The sequence below is a fragment of the Pristiophorus japonicus genome, chromosome 7 (assembly GCF_044704955.1).
Source record: "Pristiophorus japonicus isolate sPriJap1 chromosome 7, sPriJap1.hap1, whole genome shotgun sequence".
Lineage (NCBI taxonomy): Eukaryota > Metazoa > Chordata > Chondrichthyes > Pristiophoridae > Pristiophorus > Pristiophorus japonicus.
The window spans coordinates 204,762,701-204,783,338 of NC_091983.1; the positions used below are offsets into that span (position 1 = coordinate 204,762,701).

The 20,638-nt window shown below is 43.6% G+C and overlaps 1 protein-coding gene across 4 annotated transcripts in view; it reads left to right on the plus strand.

Annotated features, from left to right (window-relative positions):
- The window catches only part of babam2 (BRISC and BRCA1 A complex member 2), a 278,819-nt gene that overhangs the window by 251,975 nt on the left and 6,206 nt on the right, over positions 1 to 20,638 (plus strand). For all 4 annotated transcript variants that reach the window (XM_070885724.1, XM_070885727.1, XM_070885725.1 and 1 more), the window contains one exon: positions 3,320 to 3,402. In XM_070885724.1, coding sequence (XP_070741825.1) covers positions 3,320 to 3,402 — 83 coding nt within the window. The remainder of the gene's footprint in view (positions 1 to 3,319; positions 3,403 to 20,638) is intronic.

The following is a 20,638-nucleotide window of genomic DNA, read 5'->3' on the forward strand; positions in this document are numbered from 1 at the left end:
ACTTTGGTGGCAAAAACAGGAAGGCAGAATATTATCTGAATGGTGACAGATTAGGAAAAGGCAAGGTGCAACAAGACCTGGGTGTCATACTACATCAGTCATTGAAAGTTGGCATGCAGGTACAGCAGGCTGTGAAGAGGCAAATGGCATGTTGACACCTAACTCTCTCTGAACACCAACATTTATTAGTTTCTCACCATTTAAAAATATTTTGTTTTTCTATTCTTCCTACCTCACATTTCCCCGCATTATATTCCATCTGCCCCCTTATTTCCCACTCACTTAGCCTGTCTATATCCCTTTGCAGGCTTTCACATCTTTCTTTTTCACCTAGCTTTGGTGGCAAACTTGGACACATTGCACTCGGTCCCTTCATCTAAGTCATTAATATAGATTGTAAATAGCTGAAGCCCAAAGCATTGATCCTTGCAGCACCTCACTAGTTACAGCCCATCAATCTGAAAATGACCCATTTATCCCTACTCTCTATTTACTGTCCGTTAACCAATCCTTTACCCATGCCACAGCCATAATCGGTTTTACGGTTACATTCATGGGAAGGAACATGGGGTCGGAGGTAAGCCTTTCGGCCATTCTAGCCGTTCAGTGATATCTTGGCTGATCTGATCCATCCTTGCAAAAGTTAGTAACTCGACTTATAATAAAGAACATAAGAACATAAGAATTAGGAACAGGAGTAGGCCATCTAGCCCCTCGAGCCTGCTCCGCCATTCAATAAGATCATGGCTGATCTGGCCGTGGACTCAGCTCCACTTACCCGCCCTCTCCCCGTAACCCTTAATTCCCTTATTGGTCAAGAGATTCTGATTTGTTCTAACATTTTAACTCCTATATTAGCCTATAGGTATTACCTTGTAATTCAATTAGAGATACTTGTTTTTGACTTGTGTGCTAATTTAAGCAGTCGAGTCCCGTATTTCTTTTGTACTTTCTAACCTACATCTTAAATGCACAGTTCTGACAAGGGATTCGATTCTCATTTTATACCAATCATGCTGATTTTCTGGTCATCAGGAAATTATACAGCATAAAATGGTTAACTGGACATCAGTAAACAGCAGTCAATTTGTGCTCAGAAAGATCCCAGAAACAGTAAATGAATGAATGACTGGATAATCTTTTTTGGTAGTGTTGCTTGAGGGAGGAATGGCAGAACTCTGCTCTTCCTTGAATAATGCCCTGGGATCTTTTGGGCTATAAATTTATCGATTTTGCGACCAAGTTTTTACTGCTATTTCACCCTTTTTGACGAATACCCGGTCGGCGGGAAATTCGATGACGTTTTGCGGCGGCACTTTCTACGTACCACTGGGCAGAGGAGCGCCACCATGCAAGACCCGAAATAGTGTTTGTGCCAAAAATTTGGCTCTCTCTGCACTCAGAATTCTGTGCTCAGAATACCGACAGGGAAAAACTTGTCGTAGCAGCCCTGCCATCAGTGGTAAGTATAAAGACCTGCAAAAAGGTAAGTTAAAGTTTTTGTTTTGTAATTATTTTTCAGCGATTCGATAGATAAGTGTCTTGTAAATGTTTTGTGAATTTTGTTTTGTTTTTTCCGATTTATGTTTTGGTGTTTTTTCGCTCTCCCAAGGCCCAACTTGCAGCGGTATCGGCCTCAGACTAAAGTTGGCGAGGATCATATAAGATATCGAGGGGGGTTGACAGGATAAATGCTGAGAGATTGTTTCCCCTAGCTTGGAGAGTCTAGAACTAGGGGCATAGTCTCAGAATAAGGGGCAGGCCTGTTAAGTCTGATTTGGGAGGAATTTCTTCACTCAGAGGGGTGTGAATCTTTGAAATTCTCTGTCCCAAAGTGCTGTGGATGTTCAGTCATTGAGTATATACAAGACTGAGATAGATTTTCAGACTCCAGAAGAATCAAGGGATATGGGGACAGGGCAGGAAAATGGAGTTGAGGTCAAAGATTAGCTATGATCTTATTGAACGGCGGAGCAGGCTCGAGGAGCTGTATAGCCTACTCCTGCTCCCAATTCTTTTATACTTGCGTACTACCACATACTTACTCGCTCTTTAACATAAGAACAACATATGAATTAAGAACAGGAGTAGGCCCTCTAGCCTGCTCCGCCATTCAATAAGATCATGGCTGATCTGGCCGTGGACTCGGCTCCACTTACCCGCCCGCTCCCCGTAACCCTTAATTCCCTTATTGGTTAAAAATCTATCTATCTGTGACTTGAATACATTCAATGAGCTAGCCTCAACTGCTTCCTTGGGCAGAGAATTCCACAGATTCACAACCCTCTGGGAGAAGAAATTCCTTCTCAACTCGGTTTTAAATTGACTCCCCCGTATCTTGAGGCTGTGCCCTCTAGTTCTAGTCTCCCCTACCAGTGGAATCAACCTCTCTGCCTCTATCTTGTCTATCCCTTTCATGATTTTAAATATTTCTATAAGATCACCCCTCATCCTTCTGAACTCCAACGAGTAAAGACCCAGTCTACTCAATCTAAAATCATAAGGTAACCCCCTCATCTCCGGAATCAGCCTAGTGAATCGTCTCTGTACCCCCTCTAAAGCCAGTATATCCTTCCTTAAGTAAGGTGACCAAAACTGCACGCAGTACTCCAGGTGCGGCCTTACCAATATCCTATACAGTTGCAGAAGGACCTCCCTGCTTTTGTACTCCATCCCTCTCGCAATGAAGGCCAACATTCCATTCGCCTTCCTGATTACCTGCTGCACCTGCAAACTAACTTTTTGGGATTCATGCACAAGGACCCCCAGGTCCCTCTGCACCTCAGCATGTTGTAATTTCTCCCCATTCAAATAATATTCCCTTTTACTGTTTTTTTTTTTCCCAAGGTGGATGACCTCACACTTTCCGACATTGTATTCCATCTGCCAAACCTTCGCCCATTCGCTTAATCTATCCAAATTTCTTTATAAATGATCATTGCTATGAACTCTAAAGAACACAAGTTTGTGATTTGTGAGACTCCGTATTTTTCAGAAAAAGGTAAAATGGTGCAGGCTGTAGCTGATGTTTGGCAATCTATTTGAAATGGATAGATTTCCTATGTGCGTTGGGTGTATTGAAATTGTAAGCTGCTCATTACAAATATATTTTGTTACAGACAGTATGCAGAGGAAATCTTTCCCCCTCGTTGGTTCTTTTGCTATTATTTGTAGTCCTGCCATTATTTTATTATACCAATGAATAAGTTTTGTAAATGGAATGAGTAGATCTTTATTTGCATTCTGAATGTCATTTGCTTACAGTATGTATAAACTATGATTGCTTTGATTCAGTGGTGATTTTCCTTTTCTTTTCCAGAGGTGTTGTGGAGTATGATGCTGAAGGATTTACCAAACTTACATTATTACTAATGTGGAAGGACTTTTGTTTTTTAGTTCATAGTAAGTAATATTTTTTTTAATGGAAAATTTGCATGTGCTTGGGTGTATTTTGGAATGCTCGGGCTGCTTCAACAACAGTGCATGTCATAGATTTCCACATTCTAATCACCTTCTGAAAAGAAAGTTTTTCAAATCTCACTTGGATTTCTTCTGTGTTCATCTTAAATTTGAGCTTTCTTGTTGACATCTCAACATGGGCACAATTTATCACTATTATAACTCTTCATAATCTTTAAGATCTCTATCAGGTCACTTTCTCGGCTCTAGTGGGAAAAAAAAGGTCTAACTTTTCAGTCTCTTTTCATGACTATAAACACTCCTCCTTGGTAGCAATCCAATATCTTTGGAAAATGTCGGGGGAGAAATTGGCCAACCTTGCGCACGTTTTTTCGGCGATATTGTGCCTTTTTTGCCATTAAAAGGTACTTGCCTAAATTGGCTAAAGTTAACGAATGAATGGTGGTTTTGAAATATCGCCGAAAAGCAGATCGACCATGTGCAATGCCAAAAAAAACGCACCGCTTAAAATTGGCCGTTCGGAGAACCCGTACATGGTGAAAAAAAAGTCTTTAAAAAAAGCCGATGTCGAAGCCCCAGAAACAGCAGTAAGTATGAAAACCTACAAGAAAGGTAAGTTGGAAGTTTTTATTTTTTAATTATTTTTCAGCAATTCATTAGCTAAGTGTATAGTGGATGTGTTCTGATTTCTTTTATTTTTGCAATTTTTTTTTGTGTTTTCTCCCCTCCCAGGGCCTGTATTTTTTGTGGTGATGAGTCTCGGGCTAATGTTGGCGAGGACCACAATTTCCACCGCAAATCCTCATGCAACACATTTTTTTACCATTGGGCGCAATTTTTGCCAATTTTACCCCCTTAAAAAATGTCAAAGTTTTTTGTGGTATTTTTGCCGTAAAATAACAGGAAAAACCCGATATTGCCAAAAACAGAATTTCTAGCCCGTAGTATTTTATGTTATAATACAAGAGGAAATAGCGGGCCAAAAAGTCTCAGACCAAAATTTTATTTTTACAGAAGTACCTCGTGGTCGCAGAGTAATGTAGACTTGCGCTCCAAGGCCTAGCTGCACAGTCCAGCATAGGTGCCCACGTATTCCAGGAGCATGTATGAAGCCTGGGATCACGTGGGCCAGACTCACCAATGAAAATGGCGTATCCCCATTCACAGTAATGGTGAGTTCCATTTGTACGGAGATCACCATTTCTATAAATGGGGATACCTCCAAAAACACACACATTTTAAATAAATGAGAAAAACACTTCACATATTTAAAATTAATTGAAATTGAACTTAATTAAATGTTTTAGACAAAAATATTTTTAATTGTTTTTATGTTTTAATAGAGATAAAAATAAACTTACCTTAATGGACAGGGTTTTTAATATAAAAATTATTGCTAAAATTTTATTTTTCTATATTTTAAAACTATGCCTGCTTTTACCAGGCATGAGAGTTTGAAGGACATTCGTTGGGCAGGAGTTGAGCAAATAGCCCAAATCTCTGCCCGCAAAGGCCCTTCTCCCGGGGATGCATTGGAACTGTCAAAACGCTAGCGCCGGTTTTTGGCATATGCACACTCTGTACGCACCCGTAACGACCGCGGGTTTTTGGCCCAGCATGTTGTTATTGCCTAGTATCAGAGAAGTAGTATATTGCATTAGAATGCTGCAGAGATATTAAAAAGAATTCCATAAGGAAAAAAGTGTATTGTTTAGTTGCTTTTTGTTTGCAAACAGTAAGACTAACATGAAACATTATGTAGCAACTAGCTATGTTAATAGAGGTAAATGGGGCAATTTGTCCAACTGTTCAGTCGTCATTGGCTCCTCATGATTCACTGCAAGCTAATGTCAAAAACCCTGAATATTTTGTCAACTGTGACATGCACAGACGTCTACAGAACTACACAAGAAAGGTCACATTGCTTTGACTTTGAATATAGTGGTACATTTAATAATAATTGAAGGAGCCATGGAGCTGAGTGAGCAGTTCAAGGGAAGGTCATGTAAAATGTTGCCTAATTGATTGGAAGTTTGTTAATCATCTGAATCCTTCAAACATGTTAATGATGTCGCAGAATCGTCTTTTAATAGAAGCCTCATTTTGTGCACCATGACAGGATTGGAAAGGAAGTCATTAGAACATTTTGTTATCTAGCATTTCCATTCTTCTATTCTGCCCCTCCTCCAGTATAATTGCATAATACAGGACAAGCATCTCTTGTGGCTCCAGAACAAAAGTAGCCGATCCAAGCATAAAATTCCAATGTACAGTTGAATTAATTCTCATGATACAAAATTCCTAACACAGGACTAATAATAATTCCGAATTCCAATCCATGTATTTAGGTTTTCAATGCTCTGCTCACTGAATATTGTCAACAAATTGTTTAGATTCACCCAAACACAGCAGCACAAGTTCTTCATTTTTTATAGTTTCTGCTTGTAATACCTCATGCAGCCGAATTAAGCAGTGGTTGACAAGACAAATGACTTTAGGGTCAACCTATTTTGGCAGAGGAATAACTTATTATGTTAAAAATTGATGAGCTCCTTTCGAAAGCTCCGCCTTTTAACGCACGTGTTATCGGACAAGTCCAGGTGTGATCGCTTATCTCTGTAAATGCGTTGGGTGTACGGTCTCCTCCTCCTCAGCAGTCTGCCACCTCTTTGATTGGGCACATAATGCTCTTCAGTGAACCTTCTCCCATCTCTATTCTGCAGCATGTGAGTAATCATCAATACTGGCTGAGAAATTACAGGCCCCATTACTATAAATTCCCTAATCTGTCTTCAAAATTCTTAAATTGCCCTCACAAACACAATATAAACTCAATTAACCACAATGTGATTAGATGATTGTCAAGATTTTAAAACGCCCTTAACATCACTCACGAATTACTTCACTGCTCCCATCAACTTGAAGCAGCCTTTTATTAAACTTCCTCCGATTTACAAAATGGTATCCATACCGCCGGGTTATGGTCAGGAGAGTGCAGCTTTTCTTGAGCGTCTTTTTGGGCGAGCGACCATTTGGGCGGTATATGGGCAAAATGCTGAAAGTAGAGCTCAGCGATAATCTGGGCGGTACTTGGGTGCTAGTTTCCATTATAAACAGTCTTCTGGGCAGTGCACGAGTGATGATGTCAGATTTTATTTTTTTTAAATAGGCGGGCGGTTCAGCTCATTCCCGGCTTTAATTGTATGCCGAATGTTCTGCCGGCGATAAATTGCCGATAATCGGGCGGTGGTTTCCATTTATAATCAAATATGGCCGGTAAACAGAATCTCGGTGGTTATAAGGGCGCGAAATGGGCGGATATATGCCGAAAGTCTAGCCCTTAAAGGTTTGTATTTAGATTTATATTTAGAATAAAAGGAAAGTGAGCAATTCAATCATTTAAAGACTTTGTGTGTTTATACATGTCCGGCTTATAAATTTTAAATATTTTAAGAGTAGGGGCAGGACATAGCTAAGCATTTTCTTTTTTAATTGTTTCAACATGACACTAGAGTTGTACACCTAGTAGTGTCAAACTCGCATGTGTGTGACAGCCTACCCCAGAGGTGTCTCACCACTCCTTTTTGAATCGGGAAGAGACCTCACTCTGGATTTATGAGGGAGTACTATAACCTCCCTCCCCCCACCCAGTGAAGAAAAGTACATTGGGGGATTTGCAACGTGTTATTGACCGCTGCCCACCACCACCATTTTAACTAGACTGAAATTAGGCACAGGGAGGCCATTCATCTCCGAGGAACTGAGGCCTAATTTAAATGGCATGTACATCCCAATGGCATGACCCTGAGCTTCCGGTCGCCTATCACTTTTAATTCCCCGCTCCACTCCCACTCCGACATCACCGTCCTCGGCCTCCTACACTGTTCTAATGAAGCTCAACGCAAGCTTGAGGAACAGCACCTCATCTTTCATAGAGGCACTTTACAGCCTTCTGGACTCAACATCGAGTTCAACAATTTCAGATAACCCCTGCCCATTTTTGGCTCCTTTTCTCCACCCCCTCCCCCCCACCCCCAATTTTATGGGGCTTTTTTTCTCTCTTTCTCCAATGGCAGCTGGATATTATTCCACCATTCACACCCTATCTGGTCTAGCCTTTTTCTAACTTCTGCCATTACCATTTCAATTCGGCCCATAATCCCTTTTGTCTCTCTAATCTCTCCTACCTTCCACCTTATCACAAACCTTCCCTTTTGTTCGTTCTTCCCCTCCCCCTTTCAGTGCTCCTTAAGAAGGTTCTTTTTGAACATTCACCAGTTCTGATGAAGGATCATCGACCTGAAACGTTAACTCTGTTTCTCTCCACAGATGCTGCTTGCCTGAGGTTTCCAGCATTTTCTGTTTTCATTTCAAATTCTAGCATCCGCAGTATTTTGCTTTAAACATAGAAACATAGAAAATAGGTGCAGGAGTAGGCCATTCAGCCCTTCTAGCCTGCACCGCCATTCAATGAGTTCATGGCTGAACATGCAACTTAGTACTCCCTTCCTGCTTTCTCGCCATACCCCTTGATCTCCCTAATAGTAAGGACTTCATCTAACTCCCTTTTGAATATATTTAGTGAATTGGCCTCAACTACTTTCTGTGGTAGAGAATTCCACAAGTTCACCACTCTCTGGGTGAAGAAGTTTCTCCTCATCTCGGTCCTAAATGGCTTACCCCTTATCCTTAGACTGTGACCCCGGGTTCTGGACTTCCCCAACATTGGGAACATTCTTCCTGCATCTAACCTCTGTCTAAACCCGTCAGAATTTTAAACGTTTCTATGAGGTCCCCTCTCATTCTTCTGAACTCCAGTGAATACAAGCCCAGTTGATCCAGTCTTTCTTGATAGGTCAGTCCCACCATCCCGGGAATCAGTCTGGTGAATCTTCGCTGCACTCCCTCAATAGCAAGAATGTCCTTCCTCAAGTTAGGAGACCAAAACTGTACACAATACTCCAGGTGTGGCCTCACCAAGGCCCTGTACAACTGTAGCAACACCTCCCTGCCCCTGTACTCAAATTCCCTAACTATGAAGACCACCATGCCATTTGCTTTCTTAACCGCCTGCTGTACCTGCATGCCAACCTTCAATGACATTTGTACCATGACACCCAGGTCTCGTTGCACCTCCCCTTTTCCTAATCTGTCACCACTCAGATAATAGTCTGACTCTCTATTTTTACCACCAAAGTGGATAACCTCACATTTATCCACATTATACTTCATCTGCCATGCATTTGCCCACTCACCTAACCTATCCAAGTCACTCTGCAGCCTCATAGCATCCTCCTCGCAGCTCACACTGCCACCCAACTTAGTGTCATCCGCAAATTTGGAGACACTACATTTAATCCCCTCATCTAAATCATTAATGTACAATGTAAACAGCTGGGGCCCCAGCACAGAACCTTGCGGTACCCCACTAGTCACTGCCTGCCATTCTGAAAAGTACCCATTTACTCCTACTCTTTGCTTCCTGTTTGACAACCAGTTCTCAATCCACGTCAGCACACTGCCCCCAATCCCATGTGCTTTAACTTTGCACATTAATCTCTTGTGTGGGACCTTGTCGAATGCCTTCTGAAAGTCCAAATATACCACATCAACTGGTTCTCCCTTGTCCACTTTACTGGAAACATCCTCAAAAAATTCCAGAAGATTTGTCAAGCATGATTTCCCTTTCACAAATCCACGCTGACTTGGACCTATCATGTCACCTTTTTCCAAATGCGCTGCTATGACATCCTTAATAATTGATTCCATCATTTTACCCACTACTGAGGTCAGGCTGACTGGTCTATAATTCTCTGTTTTCTCTCTCCCTCCTTTTTTAAAAAGTGGGGTTACATTGGCTACCCTCCACTCCATAGGAACTGATCCAGAGTCAATGGAATGTTGGAAAATGACTGTCAATGCATCTGCTATTTCCAAGGCCACCTCCTTAAGTACTCTGGGATGCAGTCCATCAGGCCCTGGGGATTTATCGGCCTTCAATCCCATCAATTTCCCCAACACAATTTCCCGACTAATAAAGATTTCCCTCGGTTCCTCCTCCTTACTAGACCCTCTAACCCCTTTTATATCCGGAAGGTTGTTTATGTCCTCCTTAGTGAATACCGAACCAAAGTACTTGTTCAATTGGTCTGCCATTTCTTTGTTCCCCGTTATGACTTCCCCTGATTCTAACTGCAGGGGACCTACGTTTGTCTTTACTAACCTTTTTCTCTTTACATATCTATAGAAACTTTTGCAATCCGCCTTAATGTTCCCTGCAAGCTTCTTCTTGTACTCCATTTTCCCTGCCCTAATCAAACCCTTTGTCCTCCTCTGCTGAGTTCTAAATTTCTCCCAGTCCCCGGGTTCGCTGCTATTTCTGGCCAATTTGTATGTCACTTCCTTGGCTTTAATACTATCCCTGATTTCCCTTGATAGCCATGGTTGAGCCACCTTCCCTTTTTTATTTTTACGCCAGACAGGAATGTACAATTGTTGTAGTTCATCCATGCGGTCTCTAAATGTCTGCCATTGCCCATCCACAGTCAACCCCTTAAGTATCATTCGCCAATCTATCCTAGCCAATTCACGCCTCATAACTTCAAAGTTACCCTTCTTTAAGTTCTGAACCATGGTCTCTTAATTAATTGTTTCATTCTCCATCCTAATGCAGAATTCCACCATATTATGGTCACTCTTCCCCAAGGGGCCTCGCACAATGAGATTGCTAATTAATCCTCTCTCATTACACCACCCAGTCTAAGATGGCCTCCCCCCTAGTTGGTTCCTCGACATATTGGTCTAGAAAACCATCCCTCATGCACTCCAGGAAATCCTCCTCCACCGTATTGCTTCCAGTTTGGCTAGCCCAATCTATGCATATTAAAGTCACCCATTATAACTGCTGCACCTTTATTGCATGCCCCCCTAATTTCCTGTTTGATGCCCTCCCCAACATCACTACTACTGTTTGGAGGTCTGTACACAACTCCCACTAATGTTTTTTGCCCTTTGGTGTTCTGCAGCTCTACCCATATAGATTCCACATCATCCAAGCTAATGTCTTTCCTAACTATTGCATTAATCTCCTCTTTAACCAGCAATGCTACCCCACTTCCTTTTCCTTTTATTGTATCCTTCCTGAATGTTGAATACCCCTGGATGTTGAGTTCCCAGCCCTGATCATCCTGGAGCCACGTCTCCGTAATCCCAATCACATCATATTTGTTAACATCTATTTGCACAGTTAATTCATCCACCTTATTGCGGATACTCCTTGCATTAAGACACAAAGCCTTCAGGCTTGTTTTTATAACACCCTTTGTCCTTTTAGAATTTTGCTGTACAGTGGCCCTTTTTGTTCTATGCCTTGGGTTTCTCTGCCCTCCATTTTTCCTCATCTCCATTCTGTCTTTTGCTTTTGCCTCCTTTTTGTTTCCCTCTGTCTCCCTGCATTGGTTCCCATCCCCCTGCCATATTAGTTTAACTCCTCCCCAACAGCACTAGCAAACACTCCCCCTAGGACATTGGTTCCGGTTCTGCCCAGGTGCAGACCGTCCGGTTTGTACTGGTCCCACCTCCCCCAGAACCGGTTCCAATGCCCCAGGAATTTGAATCCCTCCCTGCTGCACCACTGCTCAAGCCACGTATTCATCTGCGCTATCCTGTGATTCCTACTCTGACTAGCACGTGGCACTGGTAGCAATCCCGAGATTACTACTTTTGAGGTCCTACTTTTTAATTTAGCTCCTAGCTCCTTAAATTCGTTTCTTAGGACCTCATCCCTTTTTTTACCTATGTCGTTGGTACCAATGTGCACCACGACAACTGGCTGTTCTCCCTCCCTTTTTAAAATGTCCTGCACCCGCTCCGAGACATCCTTGACCCTTGCACCAGGGAGGCAATATACCATCCTGGAGTCTCGGTTGCGGCCGCAGAAACGCCTATCTATTCCCCTCACCATTGAATCCCCTGTCACTGTCACTCTCCCACTCTTTTTCCTGCCCTCCTGTGCAACAGAGCCAGCCACGGTGCCATGAACTTGGCTGCTGCTGCCCTCCCCTGATGAGTCATCCCCCCCAACAGCACTCAAAGCGGTGTATCTGTTTTGCAGGGGGATGACCGCAGGGGACCCCTGCACTACCTTCCTTGCATTACTCTTCCTGCTGGTCTTCCATTCCCTATCTGGCTGTGGACCCTTCTCCTGCGGTAAGACCAACTCGCTACACGTGCTACTCACGTCATTCTCAGCATCGTGGATGCTCCAGAGTGAATCCACCCTCAGCTCCAACTCCGCAATGCGGACCGTCAGGAGCTGGAGGTGGATACACCTCCCGCACACGTAGTCGTCAGGGACACTGGAGTCGTCCCTGAGTTCCCACATGGTACAGGAGGAGCATAACACGCGACCGAGCTCTCCTGCCATGACTTAACCCTTAAAGGTTACTTACTGATATAAAAAAGAAAAAGAAAAGCTACTCACCAATCACCAGCCAATCACTTACACCTTTGACTGTGACATCACCTTTTGATTTCTTTCTACTTCTTTTTTGCCTTCTCTCCCTGCTGGAGTTGTGCAAGCCACGCCTCTCTCGACGCTCCCCGGACTGCCCGACTGCTGAGCCTTTATAGGCCGCTGACTCCCGCCTCTCTCGACGCTCCCCGGTTTAGAGTTTGAGAGGGAGGTTTTGATCAGTTTGTGGCTTCCACGTTAGTTGACCCACCACTAATCATGAAATTCAAAACAAAATTACACTTAAGACATGCAAGGTACCCGTGGTGTCTTGGGCTGTTACATAGGAACAGGCCACTTCGCCCTTCAAACCAGTTCCGCCATTCAATGAAATCATGGTGATTTGTATCCTAACTCTATCCAACTGCCTTGGCTCCATATCCCTTACTACTTTTAGTTAACAGAAATAGGAAGACATGTTATTGATGCACGTTTCATTCTGCTCTTTACTTTTTTACTTCGCAATAATAGATGAAGGTAGCACACCCTTTGATGCCTATGCAAGTCAAAGCAGTCTTACAATTCCTCAAGCCCTCCACTGACCCAGTTTATTTATGTGGAAGCTGTCGCTGCCTTTGTGATGCTACATTCGTTTGATTAGCTTGTCTATTTTTTCCTTATTATACTACATTAAGATTTCTGTGGATTTATTTTTTTTTGGCGTCGATAATTTAAAAAAATACAGGTCAGATGTTGAATTGTGTCTGTGCTCTGCCCCTCTGCTTTTTTTTTGCACCATCCTTTAGCTGTCTTTAGCTGGGCAATTAGCATAATCTGGGGTGCAGACTATTCCATCATGATCCAGATCAGCTAGAGTATACTTTGAAAGAGAGATCCATCTGTCTGATACTGACACTGACTCCTCTCCCATTCACCCAATTAAACCAGTCTGGCACCATCTTTACTGTAAATATGTGTGCTGCTACACAGGCAGCAAAGGCAAAAATGTAGTGAACAAACTAAACACTGCTTCCAGAGAGGGGCAAATTAATGATGGACTATTTTTGATTAATCTGAGAATGTCCACATGGTATTCTGCAAATAAAATCCATAAAGCTTTTCCAATAAATAAGTTTGGTCCTCTTCAACTTTTGTGCAAACCGAAAAAAAAAGTTACTTTTTTTAGAAAGAGAAAAAAGGCTATTCGGCCCAACAAGCCTCCCCTTTTTAATCTCAACCTTGCCTATCTGCCTTCTCATCTTGTCTGTTTTCTACGGTATCCTTCGATCCCTCCTTTCTCCAGAAATGCAAGCAGTGTGTCGCTTCCATAGCCTTTTCCTAGTCTTATTCCACAAAACAATTACCATTTGGGTGAAAAGTTTTGTTCAAATTCCCTTCTTAATCCTAAGTTCCAAAATTTTAACTTGTATTTAAACCTTGTTTCCCCTATATTTATAAATTTCAGAACCCTGCATTGAATTAAATGTTATTGCTAAACTGATACTGCTCCATTCGTCTCTTCTGTAAACTGTGAGGTATGGTTACATCAAATGTGTTGTAAGCAACATTGGCAGACATTGATGACATTGAGAACAAATGATTGGGAGAAACAGTAATATGTTAGACAGGTTAATTACAGCAAAGAATTACCCTACAGCACTTCAGCTGTTGTCTTTTGGTGAACTTTGCTGTTGTCACTGGTACAATATCTTCCCATGTCACTGCCTTTGTGATTGGGAGCAGTCTTGTGTTAGATAAAACTCCTTGGCATGCCTGCAGGTCTTAAATTGGAGAGAAATGAGCATGAAGGAAACTTTGAGATGGGATTCAGTATGAATTATTTCACCAACTTAAGCTAAATTAAATCCATTTACTTGAAGAAAATAAGCTAACTATTGCTTTGAGAGTCCTGACTGATCCAAAGTTTACTCGTAAAAGCAATACTTACAACACCAAAAATCTTTAACGATGTATTGTCTGTCTAGAGCCTACATGAATATGCCTTTGATGATTGTGGCACTTATTAATTTGATAACCAGGCAGACTTTTGTAATGTTTTTAAAAATTGATTGTTGAAAATATACCACTAGAGGGTTTACAAATTAGGAAAGCTATAGACACTCGGAACTTGTTTTCAGTGATGTGCACAAACTTTATGAACAGGCCATAAATGATGGGGAAACTAGAACACTCATGAAAAGAGGATATGGCTGAATGAAATTTTTAATATGCCAACAAAAATACATTTTCCTATATATGAGTTGCATTGTTATATCTTAAAGAAAAAATTACCTTTTTAAAAAAAAATAGATATTTGGGAAGTCAGGTTATTACAGCATATGGAAAAAGGGTGAGGAATTGGTATTGAAAAGGTGGAACTACCATGGCAAAAAAAATAGCAGAACATACTCAAAGGGCCAAATAACAGTACCTGTTCCTGTGTTGGTAGATTTCAGGAGACATTAACCCTCTTTTAGTGTTTATTTCATCCTGTTCCATGGTACAAAAATTGTGTATACATCTAACCAACCAAAGGGAGGCAAGACTACTGTCTCCCCAAAGCGCACATGCAAATGTACACATGACAATATTGGCACATGTATGTTTTTCTTTGAAGGGAAATTTTAACACTCAGGTCAGTGGGAAATAAAAATAATTTTAAATCTCAAACCCGAACCTAACCCGCCCACTTCCAGTTTTAAGAGGTGAGACGCGGGATGGGCAACCAACCCAGTCCCAGGAGGTGGATTGCTCATATAAGCAATTTAATGAGGCTGTGTGCCTCAGGTTTTACCTCTCTTCCAGGCTTAACCCTGGCCAGCTGGATTTCCCAGGCTTTGGGAAATACAGCAGCTAAAGAGAAGCGAGACCTGCTGCATGGAAGATGCAAGTTTCTTTCCAGTACTGCTTGTGCGCCAGGAGGGACAGGAATGTTTCCTCTCAGCTCCCCCAAGCTAGTCTGATTCGCTTCCCTCAGTCACCAACCCACCATCACTGTCCTCATCTGTCTCCGACCGCCCCGCAAATCATTTCCCCTCCCCGACTCTACAAGCCACATTGTACCCACCCTGCCATTTCTAACCCAGCAGCAAGATACCTACCTGCTCCTTGGCTACGGCCTCTTCTGCAGCTTTCCCTGCACGACAGGGAGCCAAGCCTGTCAATCAGCCCGGCTTCTGGGTGAGGATCCTGTTGGGGGAAAGAAAACACGCACACTGTCTACTTAAAACTCCACAGCGTTTGTCCCGACCAGAAATCCTTCCTCTTCCCACTTGGAAATCACGCTCCAATAAAGATCGGGGCTTTTGTTTTGATCAGAAAAAAATACACATGAAGGCAACAATAATGAAACAAAATATATTTACATATGATTAATGGATGCCCACCTTAGTTTAGAGAACAGTCAACAAAAGTGCACATTTTGATTTTGGATCATGTAATTTAAAATTATACTGATGTGGGTGATGTTTGGAAATGAAGCTGCAGTCCTGAAAGATGAATAACATTGTGCATGAGCAGAGCTGTTGCTTTTCGATTCATATTACTATATAGCAATTTTTAAAAATCTTTTGTTTCTTTTGCTGTTCCTTTTAATCAGTAAATTAGAAATCCTTTGTGTCTAGATAATGGATGTTGGTATCCATTTGCATAGTTGTGACTATGTGACTCTTGGATTTTGGACTTAAAACTAAAGGTCAATTGAAGCTATTAATTTATCTAAACTGTAGTTTGAGACAAAGCAAACATCATTCCAAACATGCTTGTGTCGAAGATTGGTCAAGCACTACTGGTTATGAAAAACTCATCATCATCATAGGCAGTACCTTGAACGCGAGGAAGACTTGCTTTCATTCTAAAAGTGACTTCTCAGGTAACTGTACAGTCCAAAACGGGAATTACCGTCTCTGTCACAGGTGATTGAAGAAAAGGGTGGGTGGGGTGTCTGGCTTGCCGTACGCTCCTTCTGCTGTCTGTGCTTGATTTATGCATGTTCTCGGCGATGAGACTCGAGATGCTCCTGGATGCTCTTCCTCCACTTTGGGCGATCTTGGGCCAGGGATTCCCAGATGCCGGTGGGAGTGTTGAACATTATCAAGGAGACTTTGAGGGTATCCTTGAAATGTTTCCTCTGCCCACCTGGCGCTCGCTTGCCGTGTAGGAGTTCCAAGTAGAGCACTTGCTTAGGGAGCCTTGTGTCGGGCATGCGGACGATGTGGCCCGCCCAACGGAGCTGGTCAAGTGTGGTTAGTGCTTCGATGCTGGCCTGAGCGAGAACACTAACATTGGTGCGTCTATCTTCCCAGTGGATTTGCAGGATCTTGCGGAGGCAGTGCTGGTGGTACTTTTCCAGCGCTTTGAGATGTCTACTGTCTCTGAGCCATATAGGAGGGCGGGTATCACGACTGCCCTGCAAACCATAAGCTTGGTGCCAGATTTGAGATCCTGGTCTTCAAACACACTCTTCTTCAGGCAGCCGAAGGCTGCGCTGGCACACTGGAGGCGGTGTTGGACCTAGTCATCGATGTCTGCCCTTGCTGATGGTAGGCTCCCGACGTATGGAAAATGGTCACGTTGTCCAAGGCCGCGCCGTAGATTTTGATGACCAGGGACAGTGCTGTGTGGCGGGGTCAGGTTGGTGGAGGACCTTTGTCTTACGGATGTTTAGTGTAAGGCCCATGCTTTCATACGCCTCGGTGAAGAAGTTGACGATGGCTTGGAGTTCGGCCTCTGGGCGCAGGCACAAGCGTCATCCGCGTACTGTAGTTCGATGATAGAGGATGGGGCGACCTTGGATCTATCCAGGAGGTGACGAAGGTTGAAGATTCCACTCCACCAGGAAGCTTGTTGAACATAAGAACATAAGAATTAGGAACAGGAGTAGGCCATCTAGCCCCTCGATGGCTGATCTGGCCGTGGACTCAGTTCCACTTACCCGCCCACTCCCCGTAACCCTTAATTCCCTTATTGGTTAAAAGTCTATCTATCTGTGACTTGAATACATTCAATGAGCTAGCCTCAACTACTTCCTTGGGCAGAGAATTCCACAGATTCACAACCCTCTGGGAGAAGAAATTCCTTCTCAACCCTCGGTTTTAAATTGGCTCCCCCATATTTTGAGGCTGTGCCCCCTAGTTCTAGTCTCCCCGACCAGTGGAAACAACCTCTCCGCCTCTATCTTGTCTATCCCTTTCATTATTTTAAATGTTTCTATAAGATCACCCCTCATCCTTCTGAACTCCAACGAGTAAAGACCCAATCTACTCAATCTATCATCATAAGGTAATCCCCTCATCTCCGGAATCAGCCTAGTGAATCGTCTCTGTACCCCCTCCAAAGCCAGTATATCCTTCCTTAAGTAAGGTGACCAAAACTGCACGCAGTACTCCAGGTGCGGCCTCACCAATACCCTATACAGTTGCAGCAGGACCTCCCTGCTTTTGTACTCCATCCTTGAGAGTGAGATGGAGCATTGCAGCAAGGAAGATTGAGAAGAGAGTTGGTGCGATGACGCAACCCCGCTTGACCCCGATCCGAACGTGGATTGGGTCTGTGGTGGATCCGTTGGTCAGGATCATGGCTTGCATGTCGTCGTGGAGCAGGCGGAGGATGGTGACAAACTTTTGGGGGCAACCAAAACGGAGGAGGACACTTCATAGTCCCTCATGGTTGATAGTGTCCAAGGCCTTTGTGAGGTCAAAGGCGGCCAAAAACAAGGGTTGGTGCTGTTTCCGGCATTTCTCTTGTAGTTGTTGCGTGGTGAATATCATGTCGGTTGTACCCCTTAGTGGACAGAATCCACATTGTGACTCTGGGAGGAGTTCTTCAGCCACAGGGAGAAGACGGTGAGGAGAATTCTTGCGATGACTTTCCCAGTGGCCGATAGCAGGGAGATTCCTCTGTAGTTACCGCAGTCGGACTTGTCCCCTTTTTTGACGATGGTCATGATTACGGCATCTCTCAGATCTCCCGGCATGCTCTTCTTCCAGATATGAGGTCATGCATTCGTGCCAATAGTGCTTCTCCGCCACACTTTAGTGCCTCAGTGGGGATTCCATCTGATGCCTTGTTCTTGAGCTGATGAATGGCCTTTTCTACCTCGTGCAAGGCTGGGGCTTTGCTGAGATGGCGGTGGGTAGCATGCTGCGGGATGGAGTTGAGGACACTCATGTCGAAGGCAGAGTCTCGGTTAAGGAGATCTTCGAAGAGCTCCTTTCAACGGGCCCTGACTGCCTCGGTGTCCTTAATGAGTGCCTCTTCATTCTTGGCCAGCAGTGGGGTGGGGCCTTGGGTGCTTGGGCCGTAGGTGGTCTTAACTGCGGAGAAGAATCCTCGCACATCATGGCTGTCGGCCAGCTGCTAGATCTCCTGTGCTTTCTCCACCCACCATCTATTCTTTAGGTCTCAATGACCCCAAGACGCAGAGTGTCCACAGCGCCTGGTCTGCCCTCAAGGCCACCATTACCTGCGAAGAGATGCTCGGTCAGTCAACCAGGAAACACCAAGACTGGTTTAACGAGAACGACCAGGAGATCCAGGAGCTAATAAGCCGCAAGTGCAAGGCATTTCTGAACTTAAAGCAGCAACCCAATCCGGGAGCAGCAAAGCAGCGCTACAGGTTGTTGAAGGCCAACGTCCAACAAAAAACCCGCAACCTATGAGAAACTAATTGGGATGTGGTAAAGATAAGTAACATTTGAATGGAATTGACCAAGTTTCAGGTTAAATATGCATTTAAATTAGACAGCTGAAATAAGGAGCTACTGCAGTAGCACAGCCAGCCTATTGGAGCACCAGCATCCTATGCTACAGAGCGATGTAACATGGACTCATGACCCAAATGCTACATGCAATTCCTACTCATTGTGACATCTAGCCAGATTTTGCTATAGCAGGGCATTTAACGGCCATTAGTTAAACTTGCCCCAATATTTGCCTATATTTGCTGTAAGTGTGAGCTGCTAATAGCGCAGTGAGGGAAGCAGGACACTTTTCGTATCCTGTGCTCATCAGTGTAAGGGATGTTATTTTTGCAGAACAGCAAATATTTGGCTCCGTCATGTTGAATAGGCATAGAACGTCTTGTACCCTGCCTCAATAATGTACCTAAATCCAAACATTAGAAAAGCCCCCGCTATTGCATCAGTATAATCCCTCTCTTATTCACATCAGTCATTCTTGAGAGACAGACAGTTTAGTTGCAATTTGTGTATAATTGTAGACATTTTTTTGTACCATGGACTCCAGTTTACTGATAACTACACTGTAACTGCCCAGATATATTTAGTCTTGCCAATTTTCTCCCATCTCCTCTCCTAAAGGCATTGGCTGCTCCCTTAGGTACAAGTTCTGGCACCTTGCTCAAAGTGCCAGCAGGCCTTTATCACAACCAAGCCTGATCTGTCCTCACCTGACATTCACACTTGCACCCTTCCAGCAGGGATCACTGAATAGCAGTTTAGGAGCAGAACCTATGACCAATATTCCTTTCTCTACTTCAGGGATGCTGTGGTGAATTGTAGCACCTCTCCCTCTACTCCAGCAGAGATCACCTAGACCAATTAGTAGGAATGGTTGCGGGTCGATGACCCTTCGTCAGAACTAGAGTGTGTTCAGAAAGAACAGATTCTTAACAAGCACTGAAAGGGGGTGGGAAGAAAGAACAAAAGGAAAGGTCTGTGATAGGGTGGAAGGCAGGAGAGATTAGAGAGATAAAAGGGATGATGGCCCAAATTCAAATGGTAAAACCAGGAGTTAGAAAACTTTAGTCAAGATAGGGTATGAATGGTGGGATAATGACCAACTGCCTTTGGAGACTAGGAGAAAAAAGAAAAAGGCTCAATGGGGTGGGGGGTAGGGGGGGGCCGCGGGTAGGGAGCCAAGGATTGGCAGTGGCTACGCTCTGAAATTTTTGAGCTCAGATGTTGAGTCCAGAAGGCTGTAAAGTGCCTAAACGAAAGGTGAGGTGCTGTTCTTTGAGCTTGCGTTGAGCTTCGTTGGAACAGTGTAGGAGTCCGAGGTCAGAGAGGGAATGCAGTGGCAATGCATTGCTTCCTCTCCACAGATGCTGCCTGACCGGCTCAGATTTCCAGCATTTTCTGTTTTTATTCCAGATTCCAGCGTCCGCAGTATTTTGCTTTTGTAGTAGGCATGGTTTTTGGTACTGGACCAGCAGCCCAGAGGTTGACAGTTCAAATCCCAGCATGGCAAAATGTGAAATTGAATTAAATAATTATGGTCATTTGCACTAGCACCAGAAAATTATTTTACCAGCACAGACTGGTTGGGCCTAATGGCATGTTTCTGTGCTTTTTATTAAATGCAAAACAGAGACCAAGAATTCAACATGGGTCCTTCCTGGTCTCACGGAATAAACTTGCCGTTATATTTCACTCAAGTCCTCACAGTCATCAAAGGATAGAAAATTTCATACGATCAGTCACAATTCAAACCAAGGCCCAAGTGATGCAAAATGCAGTCTTGTTCACTGCAGGGTCATGCGTAGTTTTTTTTTACTGTAGTTGAGTTACTCACTCACTGAAGGTAGACCTTTCCCTGCATTGGAAAATACTCATGTCAGTCGTTGAGCTTATCATCATAGGCAGTCCCTCGAAATCGAGGAAGACTTGCTTCCACTTTAAAAGTGAGTTCTTGGGTGACTGAACAGTCCAATACAGGAATTACAGTCTCTTGTCACAGGTGGGACAGACAGTCATTGAAGGAAAGGGTGGGTGGGACTAGTTTGCCACACGCTCCTTCCGCTGCCTG